Genomic DNA, 14,292 nt, shown 5'->3' on the forward strand with positions numbered 1-14,292 from the left:
ACAGTTGTAGTGCTAAAAGCTTTGCACAATTACCTAAAAAAGTACTGTATAAAAATATCTGCATGTAAACCACCCGTCTATAAATTTCAATTAAAATTATAATAGTTTGATACTTTTGTTTAAAAGTGTTGGCTTTTGAGATACTCTGACTCTCCTTTAGAATTTCCAAATATCACCTTCCATAGGGGTAGGGAATTTTGTGGAACCAAACAGAACATGTACACTAAACTAGTACATGTACATTGTTTATATTCTTCTGGCAGGTCTATTTTACAGGTCACAACCACTGGTCACTGTGATAACAGAATATAAACAAGCTAATCAGGGTCTCCTAGTACACTGTAGCCCTAAACTCAATACCAAAAAGCTAAATATTATTCAGGCCTAGGCATGTTCCTCTTGGTTACTTACCAGTACCACAGTGACCTGCACTCGTGATCTGTGGAATATGACCCACAAAAAAGACCCGTCTTTAGTCTTAAGGCCTAGTTGTTTAAATAGTGGATAACTTTACCCAGTGGATAAATTGCATGCTATCCAGCGGATAAAATGTATAGTTGGAGTACATTTTATCTGCTGGATAGCGATTTATCCACTGGATAACATTATCCACTCTTGGAACAACTGGGGCCAGGTCCAGAGTTCTAACATACACTTTGCTATCCCACAGGTGTTTTCTTTATTGTACTCAACAGTCAATTTTATAAAGATGCCAGCCAGGTAATGGAGCACAAACAGGAGCATGATAAATGGCTAGACGAACAGCTTGCATTTGCTAAAAATTGCGGAGCACAGCATGTTGTGGTATTCCAACACATTCCGTGGTTTTTTGGCAGTCCAAATGAGAATGACGATTACTTCAACATTGAGACAAATCTGCGCCTGCAAATGCTTTCAAAGATAAAGAATGCAGGAATTAAATATGTGTTTGCGGGTCATTATCACAGAAATGCTGGTGGTTTTGACAAAGACCTGGAAATGATTGTCACGAGTGCGATTGGTCAGCAAATTAACAATGATAAAGATTCAGGGATGCGGATTGTCTCTGTCATGCAAGACAAAATAATTCATGAATATCATGAACTGGACAGTGTTCCGACTAATGTAGCTCTGTAATTGCCTGTTGCATCTCAGATGAGCTGATGGTTTGAAATCCAGAGAAGTCTCTGTGCGAGAACAACTGATCATCTTGTCAACAGCGGCTTTGCAATGGTTTGTAGTGAGGTAATTTCCAGCTATGGCTTGAAGCACCTTTACGTGTCTTGAAAATGTGTTGTACCAGTTCATTGGCCATAAATACTAGCAGACACACCACACAATTCTTTCAAATGAAGTAGGATCAGTGAGAGTTTGTTTCCAGTGAAGCAGAGAATGTACATATATGCCTAAACTGTGATATTTTTTGTGATTGTTTTTTGTTAAGGAAGACCTTGGGTGGCTTGTCTGCCAGTGCTTATGATAAATATCAGTGCTTTGAAATGAAATTGGTAACCTTTGGCCATAAGATTTACTATCCATTATGTGAGGTGGATCACAAGGAGGTTTCATTACATACATGTATATAACATATACATGCAAGCCATGCACTGTAAAGTTCTGTCATAAAACGTTTTGTAAGCAACAACCCAGAAGGTTACAGCAATGAAGAGGTGGTTGTTACTCTGCCATCATAAATGATTTACAGTTCTTGTTAATATGTGTACTAGTGCTTAAGCTGTGAAAAGAATTTACAACTTTGGGGATCTGTTATCAGAGTTGAACAGGGTTGTCTTTGGTTGGTCTTGGTGAGTAAGGATTCCTGTAAAGAAAATACATCTTAAATGTTTTCATTTATCATTCTAAATGGTCTAGATAAAAGCAGTGAGTGTCGTGTTTTTCATAAATTTATCATTCTCCGGGTAAACATGGCCAGATAACTGATGCAGTAAGATTTGTTGACAATCAAAGTCTTGTGTTACAGGAGTTTGTAATTTCAGAATTTTGTTTACATTCACATGCATACATAAAAAAACAGTGTACAAAAATTTGTTTTGTGGTTATCACTGAGCACTATAAATTATTATTTTATAATATTTGTGTAAATTTGTTTTCTGTTTTTGTTTGTTTTTCTCAGCCCTACATGTAATTCAGAGAAATCTCATATGTTGTAAATAGAATTATTATTAATTAAAAGTTCTTTAAACAAGTTTCCACACCTATGCCCCATTCACACCAAGGCTTAACACATTTATAAAAGCTATTTAGTTAAACACAGTTTAAGATTGTTTCCTTCATAAAAGCTGCATTCAGATTTTTGTCGACTACAGATTTAGCACAAATGAAAGCATAAGTTAAAGTTTACTTGAATCCTATGTCAAAGCTAATGGTTCAGCTTTCTGTTACCAATTTTCATTTTGTTAAAACACGGTTTAATTAAACTTGTGTTGTTGGGGCTCTAGTTTATACAGTCATGTTGTACAGCTGATCCTTAAACAGTAGAGTACATAAAGCAAGTTATCTTTGACTATCTAATATTAAAAAATATCAGCTTTTTAAGGCCATTAGAAGGTTTTAGTTTTGCAAACTTCATAAAGCATTGATTAGGGTATCATATGTTACTTCTTTGGTGTGCAAACCATTTTGTACCATTGTGTATTACCTTAGTTTTCAATTATACCCAAAGGAAACAAGTTTACAAGATATATGTAGGGGGATGTTTGAGAGCCAGTCAGAGTTTATGGCATTGGAAATTTAATGTATGAATCAACATGAAATTACTATAAAAAGTAAAAGGAGCTATAAAATTAATTACATGTAACTGTTGCAATTATTTCAGTGTGCATCACTTGCTCTGGGTGATGTACTATTTTCTATGATATCCGTAATTTCTATGAAATTATTGTGTAGTTTAATTTCATAAAAATATATCCAGATGTTTTTTTTTTTTTTTTTAAGATTTTATGGGGTGAATCATAACAGCTTGGACAATAGAATTGTTTCTGGAATTTTTCGGCATTGTGAAGAAACAAATCCATTACACAAAGAATAAAGTGAACGCTGTAGGCTAGGCATTCTCATTAACCAGTTTGATCCCCCATCTGATTTAATAGTATTGCTGTAGTGTCTATTACAGTGCGCCTACTGTTACCGGGGTCACTTAAACAAAACTGGCCAATCAGATTGCAGGACAAGAACAATGAATTTCAACCAAAGCTGACTGAACCAATCACGAGTAGACAGAAACAAACAGTTAAAACACAATTTCTTTTTTAGTTATTCACTGTTCGTATCCTACTGTGATCTGATTGGCCAGTTTTAAGTGACCCCGATAATAGTCACACTGTAATTTGTAAGTTGCAAAACATCACATTATTGCATGAATCATGGTATAGTTCTGTAGCAGTACTACATGTTCATGTAGGTCGTCCTGATTTTACACTACACTGTGGTAATAATAATTTATATTGTTATACAATTCAAAGTTTATTTATACAACTAACTATATCAACAACACAAAGAAACGAAAAGAGTATACATCTTGAAAAGGAAGTTTGGAAGTTGGTACATAAATTTAAAAGTAAAATTATATAAAACATAATTATATAACTTCTAGAATTTAACTAAGCTTAAACTTTGAGAAAGAATGAAATCTTGACTTGAGTAATAAATAATTTATTATTTATAATTATTGATTTAATACCAACTTCTAAAATGTCTTTGGGCAAACTGTTCCAGGATAATAATATAATTTGTCACTCTGATGAAAATGGAATGCCTGTAACTTGTCTTGGTTGACTTTGGTTTCATACAGGAACCAGGGAATGACTGTTAGTATAATAGTAGAACTGTTAGTGTTCAGTAGCAGTGAAAACCACAGTCTCCTAACAAGGAAAACTGAAACCTTTGTGACTCCCTATTCCTTTATAGTCGCTGGATCTTGTAGTGGTTTTCAATTACAGCTGTCTCTAATTACTGTATCGATGGCTTTGTAGGAAAATATCACAAGTCACGGCAAAACCGCCATGAGACTAGGTGATATGTGCGGTATACAAGAAATTAATTCATTCATTCATTGTCTGGTAATATTAAGTTTAAACTGTATACTCAATAAAAGTCTCCAAATCACATCTTGGAAGATATGCACAGGTCCAAGCATGCTGTTTATTTACCTATAAAGAACCAGAGTTTCCTGTGCTCTTCAATGAGTGAAATTTTACATATATGAACCAGTTGACTCCCCCCTGTTAAAGTAAATTTATTTAATTAATTAGTAATGTTTATAAAACAGGGCCAGATTTCTTCACTGTCTAACTCCTCAAAATTTATGAAAGCTTGCAGCACTCTGTCTTCTTTTTGCAATGTCTTACATTGGCATTTTGAAAAATAAATATAAATATGTAAATTTATGCTGTATGCTATATTTGCTGAACTGTCTTTGCAATCACTTAGTGGTTTAATAAATTGTTTAAACAACAGTGCATTGTATTTTGTTTGCTTTTGTACCATTGAAATCAAAATCACCAACAACTGATGAGTGTAACTTCAGAAAGCAAATGACACACTGGGAAAAAGCACCAAGTCACTTCTGATAAATTGCTACATTCTCCTTCCAAATTGCCTTTCATTCACTTATGAAACGAAAGGAGAATTTGACCTTACATCAAAAGTCACGCAGGGCCTTATACCAGGCACTGGAAAAAAGCAAGAAAGGACTTCTGATAAATTGCTAGCTTCTCCTTCCGAATTGCCTTGTATTTGCTTGTGAGACAAATGGAGAATTTGACCTTACATCAAAAGTCACTTAGGGCCTTATTCCACGCACTGGAATAAACCCCAAAGTGACTTCTGATAAATTGGTAGACTCCCTTCAAATTGCCTTGTATTCGCTTGTGAAATGAAAGGAGAATTTTACCTTACATCAAAAGTCACTTAGGCCCTTATTCCATGCAACCCTTCAATTAATATTATTTTGTTGTTCATGAAATACTGAATGGCATTCAGATCTGTTGGAGCTGTAAAAAAAACTGCTGTTTCTTTGGCCCATCAACTAGTCGCACAGAAATAGAACTGCTGGCTCTATTTCTGTTCAGTACTTTTTCAACATGTTAAGTGGCCCATTTAAACATTCAACATGTGAAACAGCATTCACATTAATTTTGTTGATCGATGAGCAACTTATATTGAAACATGTCAATGGGTTCACAATAATAATTATTATGCACATCATGCAAAAATTGCCTACAACTCAATCTGCACAATTTACAGGGGCTTGTACTCTCAAATTTTGATCATCACCTAACATGTCCTGTTCAAGAGACAAACCCCTGGAACCAAATGACAAATTAAATAAATTAGACTAAATCAAAATGCCACTGCAACCAGTCTTCATATAAAATAAATGCCAACAACAAGTTCCCCGAGTGGACCTTATACCAGCCATGGAAAACTCCCCTTGTGTACAAATCTTTTACGAGGAAGAGAAAGATTATATTCATTTGGCAATGAGACTACGTTTAGTGCAAACAAATGCTGCAAGACAAATCACTTTATCGCTTTACTGAAATGTTTTATTTGCAACAAAAAAACATTTGTTCTTAAATGTTTACAATGTGAAATCTGTGCATGCAAAAATATTCCTGAAACATGCATATGTGTACATTGTCACTAGTGACTACAGAGCTCTGGCATTGGCAAGAAACGACCGAGAACAACAAGTTCAATCTGATTGGCTGACAAAACTCGAAATTCCAGGAATATTTTGGGCATCCACAGTTGAAATGCACTGTAATAGTTATTTCCAGCAATAAATAATAATATTCTTAGCTCACTAGTTTCTTTAACCTGCAAAACTACACACAAAATCTGGTATTAAACCAAAATTAATTTTTAATGTAACTGAGCAAAAAGCCCAAAGTGGATGGCTTATAGTTCACTCTCAACTCTCTGAAAATAATTTCTTCATTTTACAAAAATTTAAAATAAATATTATGTTAATATATACTCTAGGCAGTAACACAAGACAGTGACTTCAAACGTCACTGTGGTATCCTTATATTTAATGGAACAATTTTCCAACATAAATATTATTGTCTCCATTTTTGGTGCAGAAAAAAAATTATAGCAACTAGTGTCACTCACATGGAATAAATATGTCCATGCGTGCAAATTTTTTTTAACAAGTATTATTTTAAAAATATGCACACAGGCTAGGGTGCGTTATAACACTGTGAACAATGAAAAATATCAAGACTTCTGGGCCCAGTTGTTCAAAACCCGATTAATCTAATCCTGGGTTAACGTCAACTTTGATTCAAGTTTAATTGCTAATCAGTGAGGACTCTTTAAACAAATTTTGTTCCTCGGTTTTGATGTAGGCTTTTCTTTAAATTTAGCTTAAAATTAGCTTTTAAAAATGAAATTAAATCATTGGATGATTTTTAATTGGGGATTAGAGTTAATCAGCTTTCGAACAACCAGCCCCTGGGATGTTGGTTGTAACATGAATGACATACAAGAGTTTGTAACTGCAAGAATCAGTTTTGGAAGAAATAAAAGTGGAATCTGATCAGTTGCAACACAGTCAACATTCCAGCAACATAATTGCATTCACTTAATAGCTACACTACACTGTAAATGTTACATACATGTAGTTGTAGTTACATTCTCCAGGGTGGATAAATTTGAAAATGCCAGATACAGTTGTAGGTGCTGGTGGATTAGTGTGGATGGTAAATTAACAGTTTCCTGAAAACACTGACATCACAATGGTTTCAGGAATGTACACATCAGTTCACCATGTATCTCAGGATCCGAAATTAACTTTTTTTGAGTTTTTTTTTCAGTCGCCATATGGAAAAATGTGGTTGCAATAACATTCTTCCTTCGCAGCGAAATACAAACCAAACTTTTTGGTTGCCAATTTTTCTTTTAAGAATCAAAACGAAAAGAACACGTTTGGGGCCGCAATGGTGATTTTTCCGCTAACGAATAAGATTAAATACAAACACGCTGATCGTAGCCGTGAAACATTGTGGTAGATTTATAACAACAGGAAAATCAGTTTTATACTTCAAAATCAGGGGAAAGGTAAAAAGTAAGTGACCGATTGGCGGGCAGCTTTGAATTTTATTTTAATCGATTTGGCTGAAAATCAAAGTTATTGTTTGTATAATGACCGTGGCATGAAATAGTTAATCGCCCGCTGGCCACCAGTTGTGAAATTCTGGTCACCAGTGCAAAATTTTTAGTTGCATTGGCGACCAGGAAAGCGCAAGTTCGGACCCTATATCTAGAGCATTATCTGCATGAGTTTGGACAGTAAATATGATACAAAGATGACAGCATGGATGAAAAAAAAATTGATGCATTTTCAGGGTGAAAAAGTCATTCCAAATTTATCAGGGCCTCAATGATTACGACAAGGCTTGGTTCAAATGACACATGTATGAATTCAGGGCTTTCATGAGCCAGCTTTTACAGCCAGGAACTACAGCAAAGATGTATAGCTTTACTGAACTCTAACTTTGCAAATAACTGCAAAAGACGAAAGGCATACAAGACTTTCTGTAGTTTACAACCAGCGACATCCCTTGTGAAGCCAGCTTCTAAGAAGTCTCATTGCAACATTTACATTAATAAACTCAAATGCACTGTAAGCTGTGGAATGATGAATGCTGTTTGTTTATGACTACTCTTGATATCTTGAAACAGCCAGTCTAATAAACTATGAATTTCTCATTTCTCTCATGAATTAACAAGACAGAAATCTCTACACTTATAAATGAAAGTTAGCACCAAGTTGCCAGTGGCAAATTGCAATTTAAGGTGGATTTCCACTGTCGCGTAAATTTTACGTGCGTACAGATGTGAATTTAGCTGGCTTTATGTACGTAAATAGAATAAGAAGCGATCTATGAGCCGCTATGTAAACGTAAAAAGTTGAGTGCTGTTCAAGCAAGACATTACATCTTATTCCCAAGTTTCAGGATCTCCAAGGTTCCTTTTGTTAATTGGTCCATCCCCATAAAATGTTCTCCTTTCAACCCCCCCCCCCCCCCCCCATCTTCCCTCTCATGAAAGTGGCAGTTAGTTGAAAAAACGGTGAGGAAAATACTGACAAGTTCAACAAAGAAGGGAGGGAGGCTTGATTATTATCATCCCTGGATTGCCAGTGAGTACTGTCACTCAAAACAGATATTCAAAGCCTTTATTATGAGGGTTGATTCAGACGTCAGTCACTATAAGATGTATGCAAAACATGTAAAACATAGTCCAAACGCTCGAGAAAGTAGAGCAGGCAACGAATCCAAAACTTTTGTTGTTGTTGTTGTTGTTGCTGTTTTTAGTTACTTTGTGAAAAGAGTCGTTCAGTCGACCAAAATTAGCAAACAAAACAATTTATGGGCTGGGATATATAAGGCTCCAAGTTTTATGAGATTCAAACCAATATTTCCAGACCTTAAATGTCAAGAGGAATTAGCAACACTAAATTTTTAAAGACGTTCGTCATCAATAAATAAACGTTAACATTTAACTTTATAATATTTATATTAATTTATCATAATTATTTTTATGTACAGTACATATTCACCTTAAAATGGGTTTTCAGGATCCTTTACTACATGAATTACCCAGCTTTTGCCGGACAACAGACAGCAAGTGCAAATATGTCCAGTGGCACACCTTGTAAACAAACAATATTTTCACAGATAAGTGATAGTGCTGATGTTGATTGTGTTTTTAGGGCCATCCTCGATTGATGAATCAGACGACTTTGTGCTTCTCTGCCTTCGTGGCATCTTACTTCTGATAGAATCGGTGAATCTCTTGAAGGACCCACCACGACTGCGAATCTTTGCTGTTGTTGTCGCGTACTTTCTGTCGTTTCTCTTGAACTGCCCGACGGTGCTCAAATGCGAATCCACCTCCCCGAACGATTTGCTTCGACGGAATAACTTCTTCTCAGGTTTGTAGTGAAATGCTTGGTGCTCTAAAGCATCGCTGAGGATCCTCTCTGCAGATTTGTGGCCGAAATGCCCGTGAAATCGGTAGGAGAAACTTCCTCCATCTTTCCTTTCTTCAGAGTAGACAACGACATAAAATTTCCTGTTTTGGTAAACCATTGTGATGATCTCGTGCCACGGGAAGTTCTCAACAACATTGCCAATGACCCCGAAACTGTCAATATCGTAAACGAGAACTCCACTGCTGCTAATGGCTAGTAGAACTGCATTACCGTTTTTGTCAGTGGCTCCATAATGCAATGACATGCCGTAGAACGGGAGAGCTTCTGCGATCTCCATAAAAGCTCTCTTTGCTTCGCTTTCGCTCATTCCTCTGTGCGAACGATGAAAAGTGTAAACCATCCCTTCGTATTTCTCTTCGCTCACTTCAATATCAGAGTTTATTCCGTTAGGGGGAGCAAAAAAACACCCTAATAAATCCTCTAGATAGCCTCGTGTGTGTGTCTTGGGTTTAAAATCACCCAGAACAGCTTGAGCGAAAAATCCATCCAGGATTGCATGTTCATTGACTGAGGTGACAAATTTACCCCGAATGAGTGAATCTTTGATTTGTAAAACCAGTAGATCTTGAACTTCTTTTGGCACAGCCCTAGCATCGGCTGGATAGAACTTCGCCGCAAACTGAAAAGTGTACGGTTTTTTACGCTGGGGTCGTATGCCTCTCTCCAAATCCAGCCAAGTTAGTTTGCCGTCAACTCCATCTACAAACTGCAAACCGAAGTAGTTCTTCCCATTTGGCGGCAAAGCGAGCTTGTGGCACACACTGTCGAAAAGCTCCTGTCCTTTGGTAGATTTCCTCTCAAATCTTTCCACGAAGAGGGAATTGTCTAGAAGAACAACTTGACACTCAAGCTTGCCAATTGATTTCCTCGAAGAAAATCTAACCGATTTCTGCGATTTAACGGTCGAAGAAGCCATCTCGTCGATCGTCCAACTGGAAACTCCTCTAAAACCACTTCGCAAATACTTTCGCAAGACTATCGTCCGCAGAATTAACTGTCTCTCGAAGTGTGAATCTCTGAATATCTTTTCTGAAAAGAGCACGTTGTAAAACGAAACTAGAATCAAGCCGACAAGCCACAATGATTTTAAACTCGGCTCAGCCTTCGGGCTCTCCTATGTTTTGGATCTGATCCTTTGCTTTGATTGGTTATCGCAACAAAAGCTTTCCCGCGCGAAATGTCCGCGTGGCGCTATGACGGTGTGGAGTAGGGGAGTTGTCAAAGCTATTTCCTAATAAGGAAAAAGCGACGAAACTTCTTCAAAAAAAAAAAACTCCAAAGAAAAACACTGGAATCGCTGGAATTAATTAGAAATCGCCAAAAATATCTGGGTAAATAAATCACAAAAATGTCACTGAACCAGGCCCAGTAATTCACTAATGCGCTCCTGCTCTGAGAGATAACAGGAGCTTACGAGGATTAGTGAGGAAATCAATTATAGCCTGAGCGGGGGTGGAAAGAAAAGCTTAGATCCTCGCCAAGCACTTCTTTGCTACATTCCCGAAACAGTCGAAGAAATCAGTCCTGACAGCGAAACCAGTGACACTATAAACATTACTGATCCCATTAACTTGCTTAGTTTGATCAGTGAGTGTCACGTTTAAAACACTCAGTCAGATTTTATAGAGAGGTCTATAGAGATGCCGCAACTCCGGAAATAACCTGAGTATCAGGCCTTCCTAATTTCTGAATGGGAGGGGAGTAACGAAACCGGAGCCTGGCCGTAAGAAATGCGTTTTAGGGCTTACATAGTCTCCCTCGAAGCCGTTTTTAGTGTCGTCACGCAACGCTCCTCCTCAGCCTTGCGTGACGACACTAAAAACGGCTGCGAGGGACTGCCTAGGGCTTAAAGGACAAGGGGACATTGTGGATTCTTTCAGTTTTGTCACTAAATTGGAATTAAAATGGCGAGGATTTGCGATTGACCTCTCCAGACAAATCTGCCTTTTATCTTCACCAAATACCTCGGCCCCCTTCAGTTATAGTAATATTCCATTTGCGGACCAGTTTCGTGCGAAAATATCTTTAGAACTGCTGGATAATCAAAATAAAATATCCCTGAAATTATATCAAGAAAGCGTGTATTTTGTTGTAAACTACATATTCGTACCTGCGCCTCTACAATAATTATTAAAGTTGAGCAGGACCAACAACTAAAATGTGTATAATTCTGATTCAAGCTTTCATGCTGGCCGCAAGTGACTGTCGACCACGGACCAGGCAATTTTTTTTATAGTATGGCGGATACTACAAATCACACTCGATCACAGAATCTCGAGAACGTTTAATACTCAACATTTGAAGACCTTTGAATCGGCTGAAATTTTAGAATCTAAACAATGGTTTGTCTGTAACCATCGGTAGAGACTCATGCGTAGCGTAAATTACCCTCAGAAATTAAAGGTCATTAGTCCGTGCGGTGATCAAGTTTTTCTGTAGGGTTGGCACAGAATAGGAGACTGTGAAAAGGAGAGAACAATGGGAACTTCCCATTTTCGATCTCATCCCAACTTTCACGTGAGCATTAGGGCTATTCCCTTAGATGTCTGCTTGCATGCAAAGCAGGCCAAACGGGTCATGCCCATGGGACAATATACACAGTAGACCACAGTATCTGCATGCAATGACATGACAATAAGCTGGACAGGGCACACTGCTACTGCTAGCATAGCGTGTATGTCAAAGAGAACTCGACAGTCCAGTTTGATCACATCTGATCAGATTTTACAAATCACCGTTTGGAATGGACGGGTGAATTACACTCGCTGGTCATGCTTTTTGCGTTATGTAATTAGTTAGTCACGCGCTTAAGCCCGTACCGGAAATCATGTGATGTAATAGTTGATTGACCGATCCACCAACAACCAATTGTTTATTTACAGTGTACAAATATTTGATTTTCATAAGGAAATAAAGCTTGAGCAATCAACGAGTAAGACTCTTTTCGAGTTTCTAGCACAAAGAAAATATCAGTTTACCTCGCCGAGAAAACAACTCACAGAGGTCACAAGAGGACAACAGTCCAGGAATATTTATTTCTTGTCCAGTTTCACTGCAGTTTCAAGACAGTCAAGATGCCTTTAGAGTGCCAAGTGGTTCTCCTCGATAACTCGCAATTCATTACAACATTTGGCCAAACGTCTGTACTAGCGAGGGAGTTGTTCGACAGAGTTTGTGAGCGAGTTCAAGTGCCAGCTAACAACAAACAGTACTTCGGTCTCCAGTGCATGGATCGCGAGGATGGAGATGTTAACTGGGTGAACCTGGACAAGGAAATCCGTCCCTCTCGAAAATCCACGCCGCTGATGTTCCAGTTCGCAGTGAAAGTATTTCCGCAGGAACCCCTTAAATTGGAGCACAACATGCAAAGGCAGATTCTGCTACAGCTTAAAGCGCTTATAAATAGAGGCAAGTTTTCTCTCCCCATCAACAAGCATGCTGAAATCGACGGCTTTTACGTGCAAGCCACGCTCGGAGATTTCATCGCCAAGCGGCACAAGAAGGGGTATTTAGAGGATCTTCTCGGATTATTTTACTGCCCACCCACGGGCATTAATTCCGACGAGGAAATCAGCGAAGAGCATTACGAGGTCATGGTACGGGATTTGCACAAATCGCATCGCGGGATGACCCGAGAGGAGGCCGTGTCTGCTGCCTTGGAAGTCTGTAGAGAATTACCGAACTATGGCGCATGGATGCACTACGGCGGAACTGATCAATCCAGCGGGAATGAAGTCGTATTTTGCGTTTCATTTCATGGGATACGAATCTGTCAGCTGAAGAGCACATTCCCTGAAGCCGGAGAAGTGTGTCATAAATTGCAGTGGCGCGACATCATCTCAATGTTCTGTGAGAACGCAAAGTTTTGCATGTACCTTACGGAAGCCAGTGGAGCAGCGGAGGAGGATAACATGACATCTCGGGTTTTTCGCTTCAACAAAGGCTTGTATGGTTTCAAGACAGCGCAGCGCTTGCTGGTAGACGCAGAGAATCACCAGAAGTTTTTCTTTGAAGACAACCCTGAACGAGCCATAGTAATAAGAAGTCTTTCCTCGGAAGCGAAATAAGTTGTCAAGAACAGGACGCGTTCCCTTCGCGGTCCGAGTTCATTTAAAATGAAGCTTTCCTTCAGAAGAGGAGCAAGTATGAAATGAAAGGCAATTGCTTTACCCACAAAAAACATACCTACGTGTAACTAACAAAGAACTTTGAACTATTATTTTTGACAAAGAGAAATTCAGCTAGTTTGAATTATGCGCTGGTCAATTCGAAGCTTCGACGGCAACCCCCAAGGGTATTTGAACTTTTTACTGAAACCCCGTCTCTCGGGGCCAGAAAGCTTTTGAAATACCCTACCCTAAAGTACACGAATGCCTCTCCTCGAGAGCACATTCGCAGCTTCAACCAACCACTGTTTATGCCTTGTAGACAGAAACATATTACTAACAGCTTCAAAACTCTTTTTAAGCCTCTTTTGAGTGAGTCATTCGCTCACGAAAGCGAAATCCTGTCCTTAAAAAACTTCTTAACTTCCAAATAGGAAATCCAGTTCAAAGTTCCCCACTTGTCAGTGCTCGAATTCTTGTTGAAACTAAAAGTCAGGCTGAAAAGAACTGAAAAGAAGCTCGAATTGACCCGGGCATTATATCCAGAGCATGGATCGATATACAGTATGTTTCTTAGGTTTAAAACGACCAGTTGCAGTGTGGCAGCCCAGAAGCTCAGATCGATTGCCTTTTCTGGGAACTCACAGTTTTATTATATATTATTTCTATTTTTGCTATTATTATTTTTTTGATACCCGGCAATTGATTGTTTAGCCTGACTTTTAGTTTCGACATGAATTCGAGAACTAGCTGACAAGTTTTGACGAGTTGTGCAAAAGTCCCATTGCGCGGCAAGCTAAGGCTGTCTTACAAAATGATTGGTAAGGGGATCAATTCAGGAGTGCCTTGGTGGGGAAAGGAAACGAATGTTTAGCCTTATCAGAGTTGATAAGGGTTTATGAAAAAGGACATCACATTTGATTTAAAAATAAAATATGTTTCGATCGTACTACGATCATCGTTAGTTTCGAGTACAGTTACAGCAGATTTGAATTTATAATAAAGGTGTGAAGCAATAAAATTACAAGTCAATAGTTAGAAAGTGAAAAGAGAGCGCTGATGAATTCAAATTTTCTGTAACTTTAATCTGCTTCTTTCAAAACCAGTTGATAAGGTAATTTGGGTACCGTAAAGACATTTGAGAGCTGACCTTTCGAGTGTACATGTTAGGCATTTGTCAGA

General features: G+C 38.1%; 3 protein-coding genes across 3 annotated transcripts in view; 2 read left to right on the plus strand and 1 right to left on the minus strand.

Moving 5' to 3' along the window:
• Nucleotides 1–4,454, plus strand: part of LOC146465711 (serine/threonine-protein phosphatase CPPED1-like) — a 9,004-nt gene extending 4,550 nt beyond the window's left edge. The window contains exon 2 of the mRNA XM_085128240.1: nt 671–4,454. Coding sequence (XP_084984366.1) covers nt 671–1,116 — 446 coding nt within the window. The 3' untranslated portion in view covers nt 1,117–4,454. The remainder of the gene's footprint in view (nt 1–670) is intronic.
• A 1,070-nt stretch (nt 4,455–5,524) lies between these two features.
• Nucleotides 5,525–10,119, minus strand: LOC146465712 (band 4.1-like protein 1). Its single transcript, XM_085128225.1, has one exon. It carries the CDS (start codon nt 9,918–9,920, stop codon nt 8,682–8,684), a length of 1,239 nt encoding a protein of 412 aa, XP_084984351.1. The 5' UTR covers nt 9,921–10,119; the 3' UTR covers nt 5,525–8,681.
• A 1,280-nt stretch (nt 10,120–11,399) lies between these two features.
• Nucleotides 11,400–14,159, plus strand: LOC146465713 (band 4.1-like protein 1). Its single transcript, XM_085128236.1, has one exon. The coding sequence runs from the start codon at nt 12,079–12,081 to the stop codon at nt 13,069–13,071; it is 993 nt and encodes a 330-aa protein (XP_084984362.1). The 5' UTR covers nt 11,400–12,078; the 3' UTR covers nt 13,072–14,159.
• Nucleotides 14,160–14,292: the final 133 nt, after the last annotated feature.

Source organism: Pavona decussata, unplaced genomic scaffold, assembly GCF_977016875.1.
Source record: "Pavona decussata unplaced genomic scaffold, jaPavDecu1.1 SCAFFOLD_155, whole genome shotgun sequence".
NCBI classification, from domain to species: Eukaryota; Metazoa; Cnidaria; class Anthozoa; order Scleractinia; family Agariciidae; genus Pavona; species Pavona decussata.

What these genes read in the sequence shown, in the direction of transcription:
- LOC146465712 (XM_085128225.1), bottom strand. Translation starts at nt 9,920, where the DNA reads ATGGCTTCTTCGACCGTTAAATCGCAGAAATCGGTTAGATTTTCTTCG.
- LOC146465713 (XM_085128236.1), top strand. Translation starts at nt 12,079, where the DNA reads ATGCCTTTAGAGTGCCAAGTGGTTCTCCTCGATAACTCGCAATTCATT.